Raw genomic sequence first — 14,646 nt, 5'->3', positions numbered from 1 at the left:
GAAGCTTCCCATCCAGGGAGGAGGCAGGTTAAGTAAATGTGGAGTGGGAAGTGCTCTGATGGGCCCTTCTATGGTACCATGGACCAGCTAATTCTCCCCCCTCCAAACCCTTCCTTCCATTGGCCTCTGAGAGGGGATTGTTTCTTCTTCACCCCAACACTGGCTGCTCCTTCTCAGGTACCCGTGTAGGGTTCGCTTTGCCTTCCTCACCTTTGAACATCAGAGGACCCCCAGGGCTCCGGCATCCTGGTGGCCATCCCCCACCTGTGGCCCCATGGCCCTAAAGATACTCCGGGGCTCTATGCTGATGCCCAAATCTTGACCTCCAGCCAGACCTTTGCCGCCATGGCCACACTTTTATGTCCACCTGCCCTACTCGCCACTCAACTGGCATCTCAAATGCAATATTAGAAAAACTGAACTCCGGACATTCTCCCCGTATCTGCTATTTTTCAAGGTCTTCCGTTTCAATAAATCTGTGATTCACCCACTTACTCAGGCCCTATAGCACCAGGCCAGTATCTCATTCCCTACGGGGAAACCATAACCAGAGGCTGCAGGCCTTCCTTTGAAATGGAATCTGAGTCCAATCACTACTCCCATCCCCATGGCTACAGCCCCAGTCTGGACCATTAGCATCCCCTTCTCTCTGAGAGACTGCAATGGCTCCTAACTGGCCCCAGGGTGCCGTCTTTGTCATCCTCTGCCAGAGAGAGCTTAAGAGTAGGCAGCAGGGAGGAAGCAAGGATGATTTATTTCCTCAGTCGGAGAGAGAAGAGCTGTGTCAAAGAGAAGACACAGCATCCCCACGTAGGAAGCCCCGACAGGGATGGAGACCATTTCTTGCACGGGCTGTGCATGCTCCATAAACACGACACCTGGCCCGTGAGGTCCTCCGGGGAGGTCAAAACTTTAAACAACCAGGGAGCAAACGGAAGTCACACCAGTAAGAACAATCCCTTTATTTTTTTTAACAGCAAAGTATTCAAATGCAGGCAACCAAGAGAATAGAGTGGCTTAGTAAGGCAAAATACCAAACATCTGGAAAAAAAAAAAAAAAGGCAATAAAGGGCAAAATGAGTAGGAAAAAAGGACTTTCTTGTGAGCACTGACCAGCCCTCAAGTGGTAAAAGCACAAAGAAAGATTTTGGAGGACAAGCTTGGGAACCTGGCGCTTTGGGGCCTGAGGGAGCACAAGGGGTGGGGATTTTTAGGGGCTGCAGAGGGGCGACAGGGAAGGGGTGCCAGCTGGGAAGGAAAGCACAGACGAGATGGAGCACCGGCCACGAGGAGTGGGAAACACAGGAGCACTATTTAACGTCCCGAGCAGGAAAGGAAACCAGCAAGTTGGGCTGGAGAGAGCACCTACGATCAAACTGACACCCGAGGAAGATGAGCTTCACTGCCCTTGCCAGCATATGGACGATGTGAGAGACAGGGGCTGACAGGCAGGGGGTGAGCAAGGACAGAGTGTGGCAGCCCCTGGCGTCGTCAATGGCTGGACACGGGCCGGTGGCTGGGTCCAGGGAACCGCGCCCACAGTCAGAACCCTGCCCGAGTGGTTCGTCTGTCTGCAAGCCCTCCTCCGAGGCAAGGAATCCTTCATTCTATGCTTCGCTCTGCTCCTGGTGTCTAGGCTTCGGGGGTATGGTGGGCACACAGGAGGGCCTCGAAGGGTGCCTGTGACACGAATAAGCAGCCCTAAGCTTGATCAAATGAAACATGCAACTTCACAGGATCAACATGAATGAGGCAAAGGCCGGGGATACATTGGGGGCTGCGACAGCACCTTCCCCTACCTCTCTGCAAGCAAACCCTAGGAATGTACATGGACCCACAGACACACACAACACACCCCTACCTCAGAAGGAACTAATTCTATAATAAAACCCAGTCAATTATCACATAGCATGTAACTGATGATACCAATGCAAAAATATGCAGACTGAATTTGTATCTTTTACTCTTTGTATGTGCGTCCCAGCTGACTGCCAATAAAAGTTCCAGACTGTCGATGCTGTAACACGCTGGGAAAGCTGAAGTATTGCTGGATCTCAGAATAAACTGTCTGCCTTAAACTAAAATAGCACAAATAGACCAACCAGTGGTAGACTGAAATTATTTACATTTTTAGGGTTATGTGGAAAAGAAAACCAGAATTTGCCTGTGGGCTGGGGTTGGGGGCTGCTTTTGTAAACAGGCCAGAAAAGATTTAGCCCATGTGTTTTGGGGAAAGAATGGAGACAGATGAAATTTAAGATAATTGCCTTTGACACAGCTCCCTTCTGCACTAGTGAGCATATGCCAATCTAGGGCTGCTGATGCCAAAAAGGTCCTAGGGCAGGGGCCTCATCCTCAGACTTTGGAGGGAAGGGGCCCTGATGATTGCCCCTAAATGTGAGGGATGGATGGCAGGCAGGCAGAGCTGCAGTGTTAGGAGACGACCCCCCCACCCCGCCCAGCGCTGACCCCAAGGGCTGTGTCAGTGGCACGCGGAGCTTGTGAGGTTATTGGCACGTGATGGTTCACAACTGCCCAACAAAGCCTTTTTCCAAAGAGGCAATGGAAAGAAAACGAAATGGTAAAGTTTGAGTAAGGAATCAGGAAAACAGGGATGCCTGGGTGCTGAGCTCAGTGGTGGAGCATCTGCCTTTGGCTCAGGTCGTGACCCCGGGGTCCCGGGATTGAGTCCCTCATCGGACTCCCTGCAGGGAGCCTGCTTCTCCCTCTGCCTGTGTCTCTGCCTCTTTCTCTGTGTCTCTCATGAACAGATAAATAAAATCTTAAAAAAAAAAAAATCAGGAAAACAGCAGGGAAAGCAGATTTTTAAAAACCAAAAATGTGAACATGTCAAAGTCAACCAAAATATATCTACAGTCTCATGAGAATACTACTGATTTCTCAGAACGCAGAGATAACAAAAAGCAAAGGCAATGCTCCCAAAGCTCCAGGACTGTATTTCCACACTCGGCCGTGCTGGGTCCTGGGACCAGCTGCTGAGCCCCCAGTGACCTTCCCGCCCTGGTGGCTATTAGCTGCCCCGAATGGAACAGATTTCCCCCCAAATGCCTGTGTTTTCTTCTGCTTCCCCTGAGTTCCCGAGTCTGCCAACCAGCCCCCCTGCCATTTATTTACAATTACACGCTCATCTCTGTCCCGAAGTGAGGCTTTGACTTTAGTTACGAACCACACTGAGGAAATAATGTCCACGTCGTGCTGTTCGACCCACCAAAATGTAATCATAAAAATAAATTATTTTAAAGATGCAGAGAACATAACGCTGTATGCAGGGAAAATGTCTTTGGCAAGTATTAGGATTTCTCCCTTTATGGTTAAAGGGACAGACGGGGAAAGGGCTCAGTGATCTGCTCAGAGTTACAGCATGCGTCAGGGGCGGAAATGAGCATGAAACTCAAGCCTCGGGTTCTCGGGGTGTGCGGGCGTCCTCTGTCCAGCCCTGTTTCTCCTGAGCCTCTCAAGCAACCTTCCCCAGGAACCCGCCCTTCCTGGAGGGCACGTGTCCCCACGTAGGAAGTGGACAAGGGGAAAGGTGGTAGTAGCACTTCCTTTTTTCTCCTGAAAATACTCCTCCTTCCTTGTCCCCCAATTCCATCCCCTTTATCCCAAAGTCACCGAATCATAACAAAGACACATTGATCTGTGTGTTCAGAAAAAAAAAAAAAAAAAGAAAGAAAGAAAGAAACCAGTGAGGGCGCCTAGGTGGCTCAGTGGTTGAGCATCTGCCTTCGGCTCTGGGTGTGATCCGGGGTCCTCAGATTGAGTCCCACATCCGGGTCCCCACAGGGAGCCTGCTTCTCCCTCTGCCTGTGTCTCTGTCTCTCTCATGAATAAATAAATTTTAAAAATATTAAAACAAACAAACAAACAACGATTACACCCTGGCCTCCACTGTGCGCTCATGCCAGGGAAGGAGCAAGGACCTTCAATCTCAGGGTTCTCATCTTCAAGGAATTAATGTAACCGAGGAAGAGCTCTAAGCATGTGTATGTGCTTTAAAAAAAAAAAAAGCAAAAACAGAAGTCAAATGAAAAAGGCAACAGCACAAAACACCCCCTCAAGGGATGACCGCACACCGGGTGAGCAGACCGGGGAACACGCGTTACCCGTCTGAAGGGCGGGCTCACAAATGGGTTATTCTGCTCAGCAGACGTTCAACAAAAGAGGGGTTGTTTGAGTTGGATGTTGAAGGATGGGAAGAATCTGGATATGCAGAGGGCGTGTGGGGGAGAGGGCATTCAGGCTGGGGGTGGCACAAGCAAAGGTCAGGGCAGCAGAGCGAGCACGAAGCCCAGGAGGATGCTGACCCAGTGAGTGGAGGGTCAGGGGCACAGCAGGAGGCAGGCTGGAGGCCGGGGAAGGGTCCCCCGAGGCCCGGAGGGCGAGTGGGGTGCCTCAGGGAAAGGGCACGTGTACGCACGTAGCCGGGCTCAGTGCTGGCTCACAGCAGGGACAGGAGGCCGCAGGCTGCCACGGTACTAAGGGCAGTGAGGAGAGGACTGGACTACATGGCGCGCACCTGGATGTCCCTGAGGGGGACCTGAGCCAGAGCCTTGGGAACGTGGGGGGAGGCGAGAAGCATGGCCGAGCAGGGCACAACATGCTCTGTTTGAGAGACGCTGAGGAGGAGGCACCAATGATGTACTGAACGTGGAAAACAAAAGGACGTCTTCCTCTCTCTGAGGGTCCAGTTTTAGTCCCCTCTTTAAAACAACATATCCTGGAGCCCCTGGGTGGCTAAGCGGCTAAGCATCTGCCTTCAGCTCAGGTCCTGGGATTGAGTCCCACATTGGGCTCCTGCTCCGCAGGGAGCCTGCTTCCCCCCATGGCTTCTCTATCTCTGTTTCTGTCTCTCATGAATAAATACATAAAATTTTTAAAAATAAATAAATAAAAGAACATACTTTGGTGCCACGGTGGATGTTGCACAAATGTCCTCAATTCTTGGCCTCCTGTGCCGTCAGGCCCTTGGGATGTGACTATGCGGCCAGCCCCTTCTGCCGGCAGGTGGGTCCACCTCCCCAGCCCGGGGAACCTGGGATGCCTCCACCCTGTGAGGGTGCACAGCGCGGGACAGGGTGGCCTGTGGTGCAGGGAACGTGTCCCCCAAGGTGGGAGTCAGCGGCCCCATCGCTCCACCGCCAAGCGGCCTCACCATGAGCAAGGCCACCCTAGAGGGCTGGTGGGCCACCAGCTGACCAGACGTGTCGACCAGCCTCCCGAGAGCAGCACGTCTGCTCGGACTCACGAGCTGATGAGGGCCGCCGGTTTTGTGGCCGTTTGTTACACGGCGTCATGTGGCCATCGACACCTAGCACAGATGCGGTACCCACCCAGGCGCAGTACCCACGAAGCGCCTTATTACTTCTGGGTGCCGCGTGGTTAGGGAGGGACGCACAGGTCCCCGTTCATACCTGAGGCAGGATGGTTATGCGGAACGACTGGCTGGAGTTCTCGTCTCTCAGGTAGATGGAGATTTTAGGGAAGTAAGACCAAGGTGTCTCCGAATTCGTCCAGCAAGCCAGCTGGGACCCAGTCCAGAAACCATCAGAGAATTCTGGAATCTGGACAAAACGAGATCACGTGAGAAAGCATGACTAGTCTGGCGCATCAACAGGAAACAGCTCCCGGCCCCCCTCATCCCGTGCCAGATGCCTGCAGCAGTAAGCAGTGTTTCCCTCGGACGGTGGGGCCGAGGCAGCCGGCCTCGGGAAGGGGAACGGGGATGACAAATCCTTAGCTGTTCAGCTCCCCGGGCACGGAGAGCACCTGTGGGTGTCGGGTCGGGCTGGGAGCCCTCTGCTGCCCCAGATGCTCCTCCAGAAGCCCTGTGGGTGCAGTAACATCACCCCCTGACCCCCCACCTTCATAGTTGAGGAAACCAGAGCACACAGAGGTGCTGCAGGCCGCCCAGGGTCTCAGTACTGCGCAGTGACCCTTTAGAAGACGGAACACATCCTACACGGGGCCCTCCGGCCCTCTTGGGCATCACCTCTCCTTTGAATTAGGAGCGCAGCACTCTTCCTCCTGGTACTGAGCCCTGGGGGCTGGGGCTCTCTGCTCTTCTGGAACATCCTTCTCTTTCTCTAGGCATCAGCTCAGATGCCACCTTCCAGGAAACCCACCCCACACGTAGCTCTGTCCCCCAGGTCCTTCTGCTCATAGCAGTTACAGCTCCACAGTCAGGGGTGTAACTGCTTCTGGTCTCTCTCGCACACTAGGATCTGAGTCTTCTAAGGCCAGAGATCGTGTTGTCTCAGGACCTCTAAGGACACGGGTTGTATTGTCTTAGAGCTTACAGGTCTGACACCTTGCCCGCAGGAGAAGCTCAGGAAACGTCTGTGGGGAAAATGAACAGCCAAGAACACAAGCGTGCCCACCTGAGCCTCAGGTCACAGGTCTACCGGAACCCAGGACAGGTGATGCCACCTGCACATGCCCACTAGTCTCAAAGGCGCCAAGTTAACTACAAATAACTCCTGCCATCTCACCAGGGTGAGGGAAGGTTCTGGAGCAGTCCTATCCTGCAGCTTATGTGAGCTAGGAGAGCAGGGACCCGGCAAGACTAGAGGAGCAGGGGCAGGGCTAGGAGAGCAGGGGATGGGGAGGGGCTAGGGGAGCACAGGGTGGGGCTGAGGGAGCAGGGGATGGGGCGGGCTAGGGGGCGCAGGGGATGGGGCGGGGCTAGGGGAGCACAGGGTGGGGCTAGGGGAGCAGGGGATGGGGCAGGCTAGAAGAGCAGGGGATGGGGCGGGCCTAGGGGAGCAGCACAGGGTGGGGCTAGGGGAGCACAGGGCGGGGCTAGGGGAGCACGGGATGGGGCAGGCTAGAAGAGCAGGGGATGGGGCGGGGCTAGGGAAGCAGGGGATGGGGTGGGGCTAGGAGATCAGGGGACGGGGCGGGGCGAGGAGAGCTTGGGACAGGGCAGGGTAGGAGAGAAGTACCGGGAATAAGGGGTGACAGTCAAGAGAACATCCCTAGGAAGCTGAGCTAAGGGCCAGAGGTGGTAGGAGATGAGACTGAGGGAGGGCGGACAGAGCATGGAAGCTGCCTCACTGGATAAAACAGATGGCAGCTGGGGGAGCTGGTGTACCAATAGGAAGGAGCAGGAGCTGAGGGTCCGAGGGTATCTTCATGGCCTTGGTGTCTTCATCAGAAATCATTTGTCAGAGATCTGAGCTTTGCGGCAAGCAGGTGTGACTCAGGAGTCCAAGTGGGACTTGCATACCCACCGGTTGAGTCTAAACTCCTGTCTAGCCAGGCGCACCCTGGAGTCACTGATGGGCGGATGGGAAGTGACGATGTGGCTCGGGTGGGATCCCTTCCGAGAGAATACAGGAAGAAGTGAGGGGCCTAGGACCCACCCTGGATCAGGCCAGCAAAGGAGACACCCATGAAGAGGGCGCAGGGATGGGAAGTCAGGAAGGAGGCTGCTATGAAAGTGGAGAGAAGGTAACACAGGTAAGCAGGGATGGTGCGGAGACCAAGCAGGGCAAGAACTGAGAAAACCAGGGGTCACTGGACGAACTCTGGGTGCCCCGTGCTGCAGAACCACATATGGCAGCTGCGAGCCCGCCTACCCTCCCACCCTCCTGGGCCAGACAATGGGGAGAAAATGCCTTAGGGTTTTTCATCCATTACATGGAACATCCATAATGAAAACTGTTAGTGACCAGTTAGTAAAATTTATAATGTTGGCGTGAATATATCTTTACTTTTTGTAAAAGTTACGTTGATTTGAACCATATTTATCAGAGGGCAAAATCCCTTGCCAGATGAGTTGATAAGGATGGGGCAGTCATTTGCTGGACCTGAGGATGGGCTAAGATGAGGGTGGCTGGGCCTGCACCCAGGGCAGGGAGCCCCCCATCAGTGCCCGTGCACAGCTCTAATTCGCAGATAAAGGATCAGGCCGAGGGGCCCCGGTAACTCAACTAAGGGGCACAGCTCCCAATCAGATGGGGGACTTGCCTCCAAAGAGATGTCTGTGCATCTAAGGGCCTCCCTGGAGGCTAAGCCACATGTCATTGGGGGACAGTTTTGACCCTCAGGTCACAGAGTTTAGAGTCAGAAGTCATCTGAAAGCAGGTGTCATCCTGCATCTGATTTTACAGATGGGGGAGCAGTGGTCTGAACACAAGGGGGCTACAGCTATGAAGAGGGGGAGCCCAGGTTGCTATACCCAGAACTCCCCACAAGGCCCATTTCAAGATACAGACCTATAAACCATGCATTCCTGAAATCCCATCTGAACAAACCGGACCAGGAGACAGAGCCCAACATTTGCACTGCATCTAACTCCCCGAAGCTAGTCATTCCCTTAACTAGAAAGAAACCCTCCTCCACCACAGGAGAAAAAGACCATGCCCATCTTTGGTCCAGGCAGGGACCCAGTCCACACTGGCTGCGCTCTCCCTGCCCAAGACAGAGAGCCTTCTCGGGTCCTCCTCTTCCCGACACACGCTCAGAAATGTGAGGATAATTTTAGACAAGGCCAACAAATCCTGCAATCTCATGTCTTCTCCCTCGTGGCCTTCTCACAAAGTCAGCCGCCACTAACCAGGGGCTGCGATGCCCCCCGGGGGGCTCACCCAGCTCCCACCGGGGCTGGAGTCACGGGCTGCGCAGAGGCAGGGCAGCCCACGGGCGTGCGGGGCTCACACGCTCGCCTTGAGCATTCCTGCGGATGGTCCTGAGACACGTACAGCCCAGAATACTCAGCCCCAAGATGCTCGTGTCAGGTCTGCTGAGGACATTTTCACTACTGAAGGAGATCAGCATATGGCTTCGTATTTTAAGCGTGGTCTGATTTTTCAGCCAGCATTCTGAATTTAGGGCACTAAAAACTTTACTTGCCGTTTTTTTCTGATTCAGCAGATATGAGACAAGATCAGAGCTTGACTCTGGCTTTTGACCACCGCTGCCTTGGAGTCCTTTCAAGCTCAGAAAGGGCCTCTGTGCTGCTGCTTTTTTGCCACCACTCACCATTCTCTTGATTTGCCTGCTGCTCTTCCCAGGGCAGTTTCAGACTTCTGAAGTTTGGTTCAAGACAACCAAAAACCCCCTCCTCCCTCCCATGATTCTGCTTGGAACCTGTAACAGAGCAGCCGCTGTGCATTTTCCCTTCATTCTTTGATTTCGGCCAGTGGAGTAGTGGGGCAGTCAGCCCCGCGTTAGGACCAGGATTGAGACTTTGGACAGGAGGAGACAGTGGTTTTGGTGACCTTGCAAGGGTGGCCCTGTACAGACTGACGCTTATGAAAACACCCAAGAAGCTGAGAGGGATGTTTGTCTCACGTTCAAACAAAGAGCAGCAGCACCGTGGTTGGGACATGAGATGCTTCTCTTCGGGGGCACCATCGTGTGGGGCACACCCTACCTCAGCCCTCCCGACAGCCCCGCGATGAGAATGTGGATACTCGGGGCGCCCGAAGCCCGCCCCAGGCACCCAGCTAGGAAAGAGCAGAAACCAGTCTACGTTCAAGTCCACCAGACCCCTGAAGCTGTGTTCTTCTCCATCAATAACTCTGGTCCACCTTTTGCCCCGAACCAACTGGAAAGTTGGGGCCATACTGGAATACTGTCAGCCAGTTCTCCAAAATGCATGTTGCCCTTGAGCGTGATTTTAATAATTACTACACTGGCTGATTGACCTTTGTCTTCTGTAAAAAGAATCACATTCTTTTACAGAAGGATTAAAACCCCAGCACGGCTTGGATGAAAACCAAAAAAAAAAAAAAAAAAATAGTACGATTTTCTAGTTCATGTGTTTTGTTTTAAAGACCGCAAATGTATTCCTGGTTCACTATTTAATATAGAACATTACCAAATGGCTTTTTTTTCTTAGATTAAAAAAAAAATACTACATCCACTACACTATTATTTGAAATACTAAACAGCATGGCACCTTCAGATCCAAGTCCCCTGAGGTTAATCTGAAGAAATTCTGTGCTAGTTAAAAGTAAGACTGAACTTAGTAATAGTTAAAAAAAAAAAAAATTCAACTCCTCAAAATGCTCAGATGAAGACTATGAGAATACACAGTAGTACTCCCCCCGGATGTGGTCATAACCCGGTGGTGTTCTCCGAGGTTGACGAGCACCCTGAGGACTCACCAGAGACGTGCGGGCCACGGCTTCAACCACTGCATTGAACACCTTCTGGGGCAGGCGCAGAAGCGTGGTACCACTATCCACGATGGCCTTGTCTGCGTTATACTACAACAGAGGAGAGTTGGTGGGGAAAAGGCGCGTGAGCGACATGACATGGGATACCAGCCTGCTGTCACTGTGGGTCTGCCATACGCAGCCGCAGCCAGGGTACCTCACTCCCGGCTAAATCCACAGTGTCTTCTCAGAACTTGGATCTAGCCCAGTGTTCTCGCTTCCCAGATAAGGAAACAGAGGAAAGGGAAGTGACATGACCAAAATCGACAGCTCTCCCCATGCAGAAACTTCCTCGTTTGGAGGTGCCCAGATGTCCTTGTCGAGGATCCCCCAAGAGCAAGACAAATGGAAGAGCCATTTGTCTTTCCAGATCAAAATGACAACACTAATTACCATTATACAAATCCTACAAAATCAGCACACAGAGTTTGTGTCGTGTTACAGGACCTCCCCTTTGATTCGACCCCTGGATTCTTTAATGGAAAGTAAGTGCCTCTGACGATAAACCCAGCTTCGTGGCCTTAGGACTGGAAACCCCTGCAGTGGGAGGGAGCACCATGCTGGGAGGGAGCACCCCGGAGGGAAGGAGCACTGCTCCCTGGAGCTCTGATGGGTTTTACAGAAGCATCTGTGTATATGGGAACTGTGGTAGAAGGGGATGGCTCATGAGAAAGGAAGTGATGCAGGTAGGAACAGAATGAAATGCTGGCAGTTTTTATAAACCATCCTGCAGACATTGTAGGAGATGGACTCCCTCAAACTGGCCTCATCATAATGCTGTTATGACCACAAATAAGCCAGATGTATATAGGGTGAGAATGGGGTTCCTACATGACTCGATGCCTCAGCTCTGCATGTCTGCTCCTGTCAGAGGACAGTCAGGGCAGTCAGGACACGCCGCTCTTCAGAGCATCAGTTGTCCTGGAGTGAGAGCTGAGAGGCAGGGGGATGAATGGAGGATAACGCTGGTGACTCATTTTGGGTTTCATTTGTTTTTTTCTAGTCCCTGTTCTTTCCCTTGCACTGATGAAAACCTGCTTAGTCCATCTCCAGGAACCATCAGGCCCAGATGAACAATGAAACGGTGCTCTTCACACATACCATCTTATGCTAATTTCTCCCTATGAAGCCAAGTGACTGGAAGGAAGCAAATTTTCTGGAAGGAGGAGTTCATCATTATCACGGCCCTATAACTTTTAGTATAATGAATCTTTCATTTGTCTTATAATGTAGTGTACTTCCAAATTTTCTTTTTTTTTAATGTATTTATTTTAGAGAAAGAGTGAGTGTGCACGGGGGGTGGGGGGCAGGCAGAGAAAGAAGAGAATCCAAGCAGACTCCCCGCTGACTGCGGAGCCCCACGCGGGGCTCAATCCCAACACCCTGAGATCACGACCTGAGCCGAAACCAAGAATCAGATGCTAAACTGGCTGCACCACCCAGGCGCCCCTGTACCTTCTAATTTCCTATCCAGGTCCCCGCTGTAGTATTAAAAAGTGACCCAGGTACCGAGACACAAAGACATCACAAGGGTAAATACCTCTCTGCAGTCCAGATTCAGACTCTGGCCTCCAATTTCCAACTTCAGAATTTCTATCTGATAATACCACTCCTCCTTAATAGGGGTATACCAGATGTCTCCTTTGTACAAACTCGGTTCAATTCCACCCAGGACCTGAGAAGAAAAATATTGACGGGTCTAAGAGAATAAATATACGGAGGCACATCAACAGGTTACATACACAGAGAAGCATACAATCAGAAGGGTGGAGCCTCACTGGAATCAGTACCTTCCCATTGTGATGATGTTACACAACACACATGCTTGAAAATTAAACAGGGAACGTTTGAGGGCCACGTACCCCAGGGTTGAACAATATTATGCCCTCATGTAATCAAGAGGCTCTGGTGGTTTCCCTCATGTAAAGGAAGTACATACAATTGTAGCCTTCCAATACCGAGATTCGCCCCCAAACAAATGAGGTAAAACGAGGAGCCACATTGACCCACAATAATTTAGTTCTTCGGAAGACTTAGGAGGACTTACAACCTCACGCACCTGCACGGAAAGCAGAACAGATGCGCTGCCCTCATCAAAACTTCATGTTGCAACACTATAAAGCATCACCCCACAAATCCTAGGCTGTCCTCTATCCTGAAAAGGGGGTACATCAGGTATTAAGATTGGGTGCACTGTAGGCAAATGCCAGTAACAGTATTTGTTTCTCACAGTTGGATGATTAGGGGATTGTCAGCACCCGCTCTGAGGGGCCCTTCCTGTCCCTGTTACCTCCTGGTTTAGAACATTTGGGCACAGAGTCCATCGAGAGGGGACACTCAGGCTACAGCACATGCACAGTGCTGATGCCTTCAATCCATCTGTTTCACTAGAAAACTTTCTGCTGCGAGTGCACGTGCAGAGAAAGGACACACAGGTGTCCCCGTCTCCCCATCCAGTTTAGGAAACCACCGGCATTACCCTCCACCAGAGGGCCAACCCCGAGTGAGGCCCACCTGCCTCAGTAGCCCCTACTGTTCCTCATTCCTCACTGCCCCTCCTCCACCCATCAAAAAAGTCACCCTTCAAAGGAAAAAATTTCAAAATGCTCTAATGGAATTTGAGGAAGCCATGAGAATCATCTTGTGGGTGGCAGGATAATTAGGAAAGATAAAAATAATACCTAATTTTACCCATTTTTTTAAAAATGTCGTAAAACGAGGGTTATCCAAATTCCACAGTACTTAAGTATGCTTCTATGTCTAATTCTTCCACCAGGGTGTTAATAAAACAGAAAAACTGCCCGATTAAATTGTGATTTTTTTTTTTTCCCCCTTGAAGACTAAAAGATACCCACAAGACTACCTCCGTTGGTACCAGATCCAGCTACGGGCAGCCCCGCCCCGCACATCTGCATGGAGAAGACGTTGGGGATCTTCGCCTGCGCCACCAGAGAATCAAAGAACGTCTCCAGGGAACTGGATGGCTGTAGGAGAAACAAGGACAGCAGCCCCGTGACTCACGGTGTAGACGAGGAGTGACCCCAGGGAGACGCCGGGCCCGAGGTACAAAACGGTTTCTCTGTGCGTTTAATCTTTTTCGTGGCTCAACCACACACAAGCTTCTGATCAAGGACAGTAACGCAGAAGCCTACAACAGACCTTGTTCCTACAACGCAGTTATTTTCCCTGTCTGTACGGCTCTGTTGTAAAAATAAGATAGTATTTCTAAAATTGGAACAGTAGAGAGAAGATCCGCGTGGATGCTGCGCGAGGCTGACACGCAAACACAAGACAGTATTTCTAGAGCTATTAGGATGTCGTCGCATCTCTCACCCTGATGCGACGAGGTGTGCAAGTGGGTCACCGACATGGGCAGTGGACTCGCACCTCAGCCTGAGTAAGTAAGGAGAGAACTGTCGCTGGGAGCGGCCTTCGTGGCTTCAGAGAATGTTCTTCACGTCTCCCGGCCGTGGCTGTCCACTACACCAACCACGGGTCTTGAGCACGAGACCTCTCAGACCCCAGGCCCCGCTGAACTCTGGTGAGCAGGGAAGCAGAAGGGAAGGACAGTCCTGCGCCCCCGGGGGTTTAAAAGCCTGGATTCCTCGCCGCCACCGCTCAGTGGACCGAAGTGGCCCGTGCCTCCCTTCCGTGGAGCCAGCACTCACTCGGGGCGCCCCCACGTCCCAGGGACTCAAAGGAACCCAAAGGAAGAGGCGTGGTGTGCGAGCAGCTCTGAGCTGGGGGGTGGGCCTCCAGGGCTGGTATACCCGAGGGTAGGGCAGGGACCTGTGCACAGATTTTCACTGTGACCCCTGGGGGATACCAAGCACTCCCGAGTTGTTGATTCCTGACGGAAACTTACTTGTGGTGGCACAGACGCCGTCGGCAGATTCTGACCACCAACGGTCAGTATCAGGAACCACTATTTACTAGTTGTAAGAATCAAAACTGTAATTCTGGAGGGAGTAAGAGCCCAGCCCTTCGGCAAACACAAATTGTCCCATTTATTTAGCTCAGTTGTGTCTGGCCGCCTCCTGCTTCCGTCGAATCTTGAGCAGGATTCGGCACAGTTCCTGTCTGTGACACGTGCAGCACGCTTGGCATCAGGGCAGACGACAGAGACAGAGCCCCCCTCCCGAAGTGGGCTGGGTGTGGTGCTGACCCCGCCTGGCGTTCTTCTGGCCACCCGCCTGCGACTGAATTCTGGCCCTACCACTTGCTCACCGTGTGACTCATTCCTTTATTTCTTTATCTGCAAAATGGGGAAACAGTAGCCTCCCAGAGCTGCTCCGGGGTCGCAATGGGCCAATACACACAGAGGCCTTGGAACAGGGCCTGGCTCACTATAAGGGATCCATTGTCATCCTCAGGACGACCGTCCCGTGGGATCCCTCTTGAGCTTTAAGAACATCCAGGTACCAGGGTCAGCCCCAGAGAGCCCGACTCGGAGGTGTGCAGT

At 52.3% G+C, this 14,646-nt stretch overlaps 1 protein-coding gene across 1 annotated transcript in view; it reads right to left on the bottom strand.

The window, feature by feature from the left end:
• BACE2 (beta-secretase 2) overlaps nt 1–14,646 on the bottom strand; it is a 79,786-nt gene that overhangs the window by 19,678 nt on the left and 45,462 nt on the right. Inside the window, exons 4-7 of the mRNA XM_072807040.1 lie at nt 13,040–13,168; nt 11,725–11,859; nt 10,134–10,235; nt 5,433–5,582 (exon numbers count right to left, since the gene is read on the bottom strand). Coding sequence (XP_072663141.1) covers nt 5,433–5,582; nt 10,134–10,235; nt 11,725–11,859; nt 13,040–13,168 — 516 coding nt within the window. The remainder of the gene's footprint in view (nt 1–5,432; nt 5,583–10,133; nt 10,236–11,724; nt 11,860–13,039; nt 13,169–14,646) is intronic.

This window comes from Canis lupus, chromosome 30, assembly GCF_048164855.1.
Source record: "Canis lupus baileyi chromosome 30, mCanLup2.hap1, whole genome shotgun sequence".
In the NCBI taxonomy this organism is placed as follows: Eukaryota; Metazoa; Chordata; class Mammalia; order Carnivora; family Canidae; genus Canis; species Canis lupus.
Note: the sequence above shows the minus strand (reverse complement) of the source record. Positions and strands in the feature narration are given on the sequence as shown.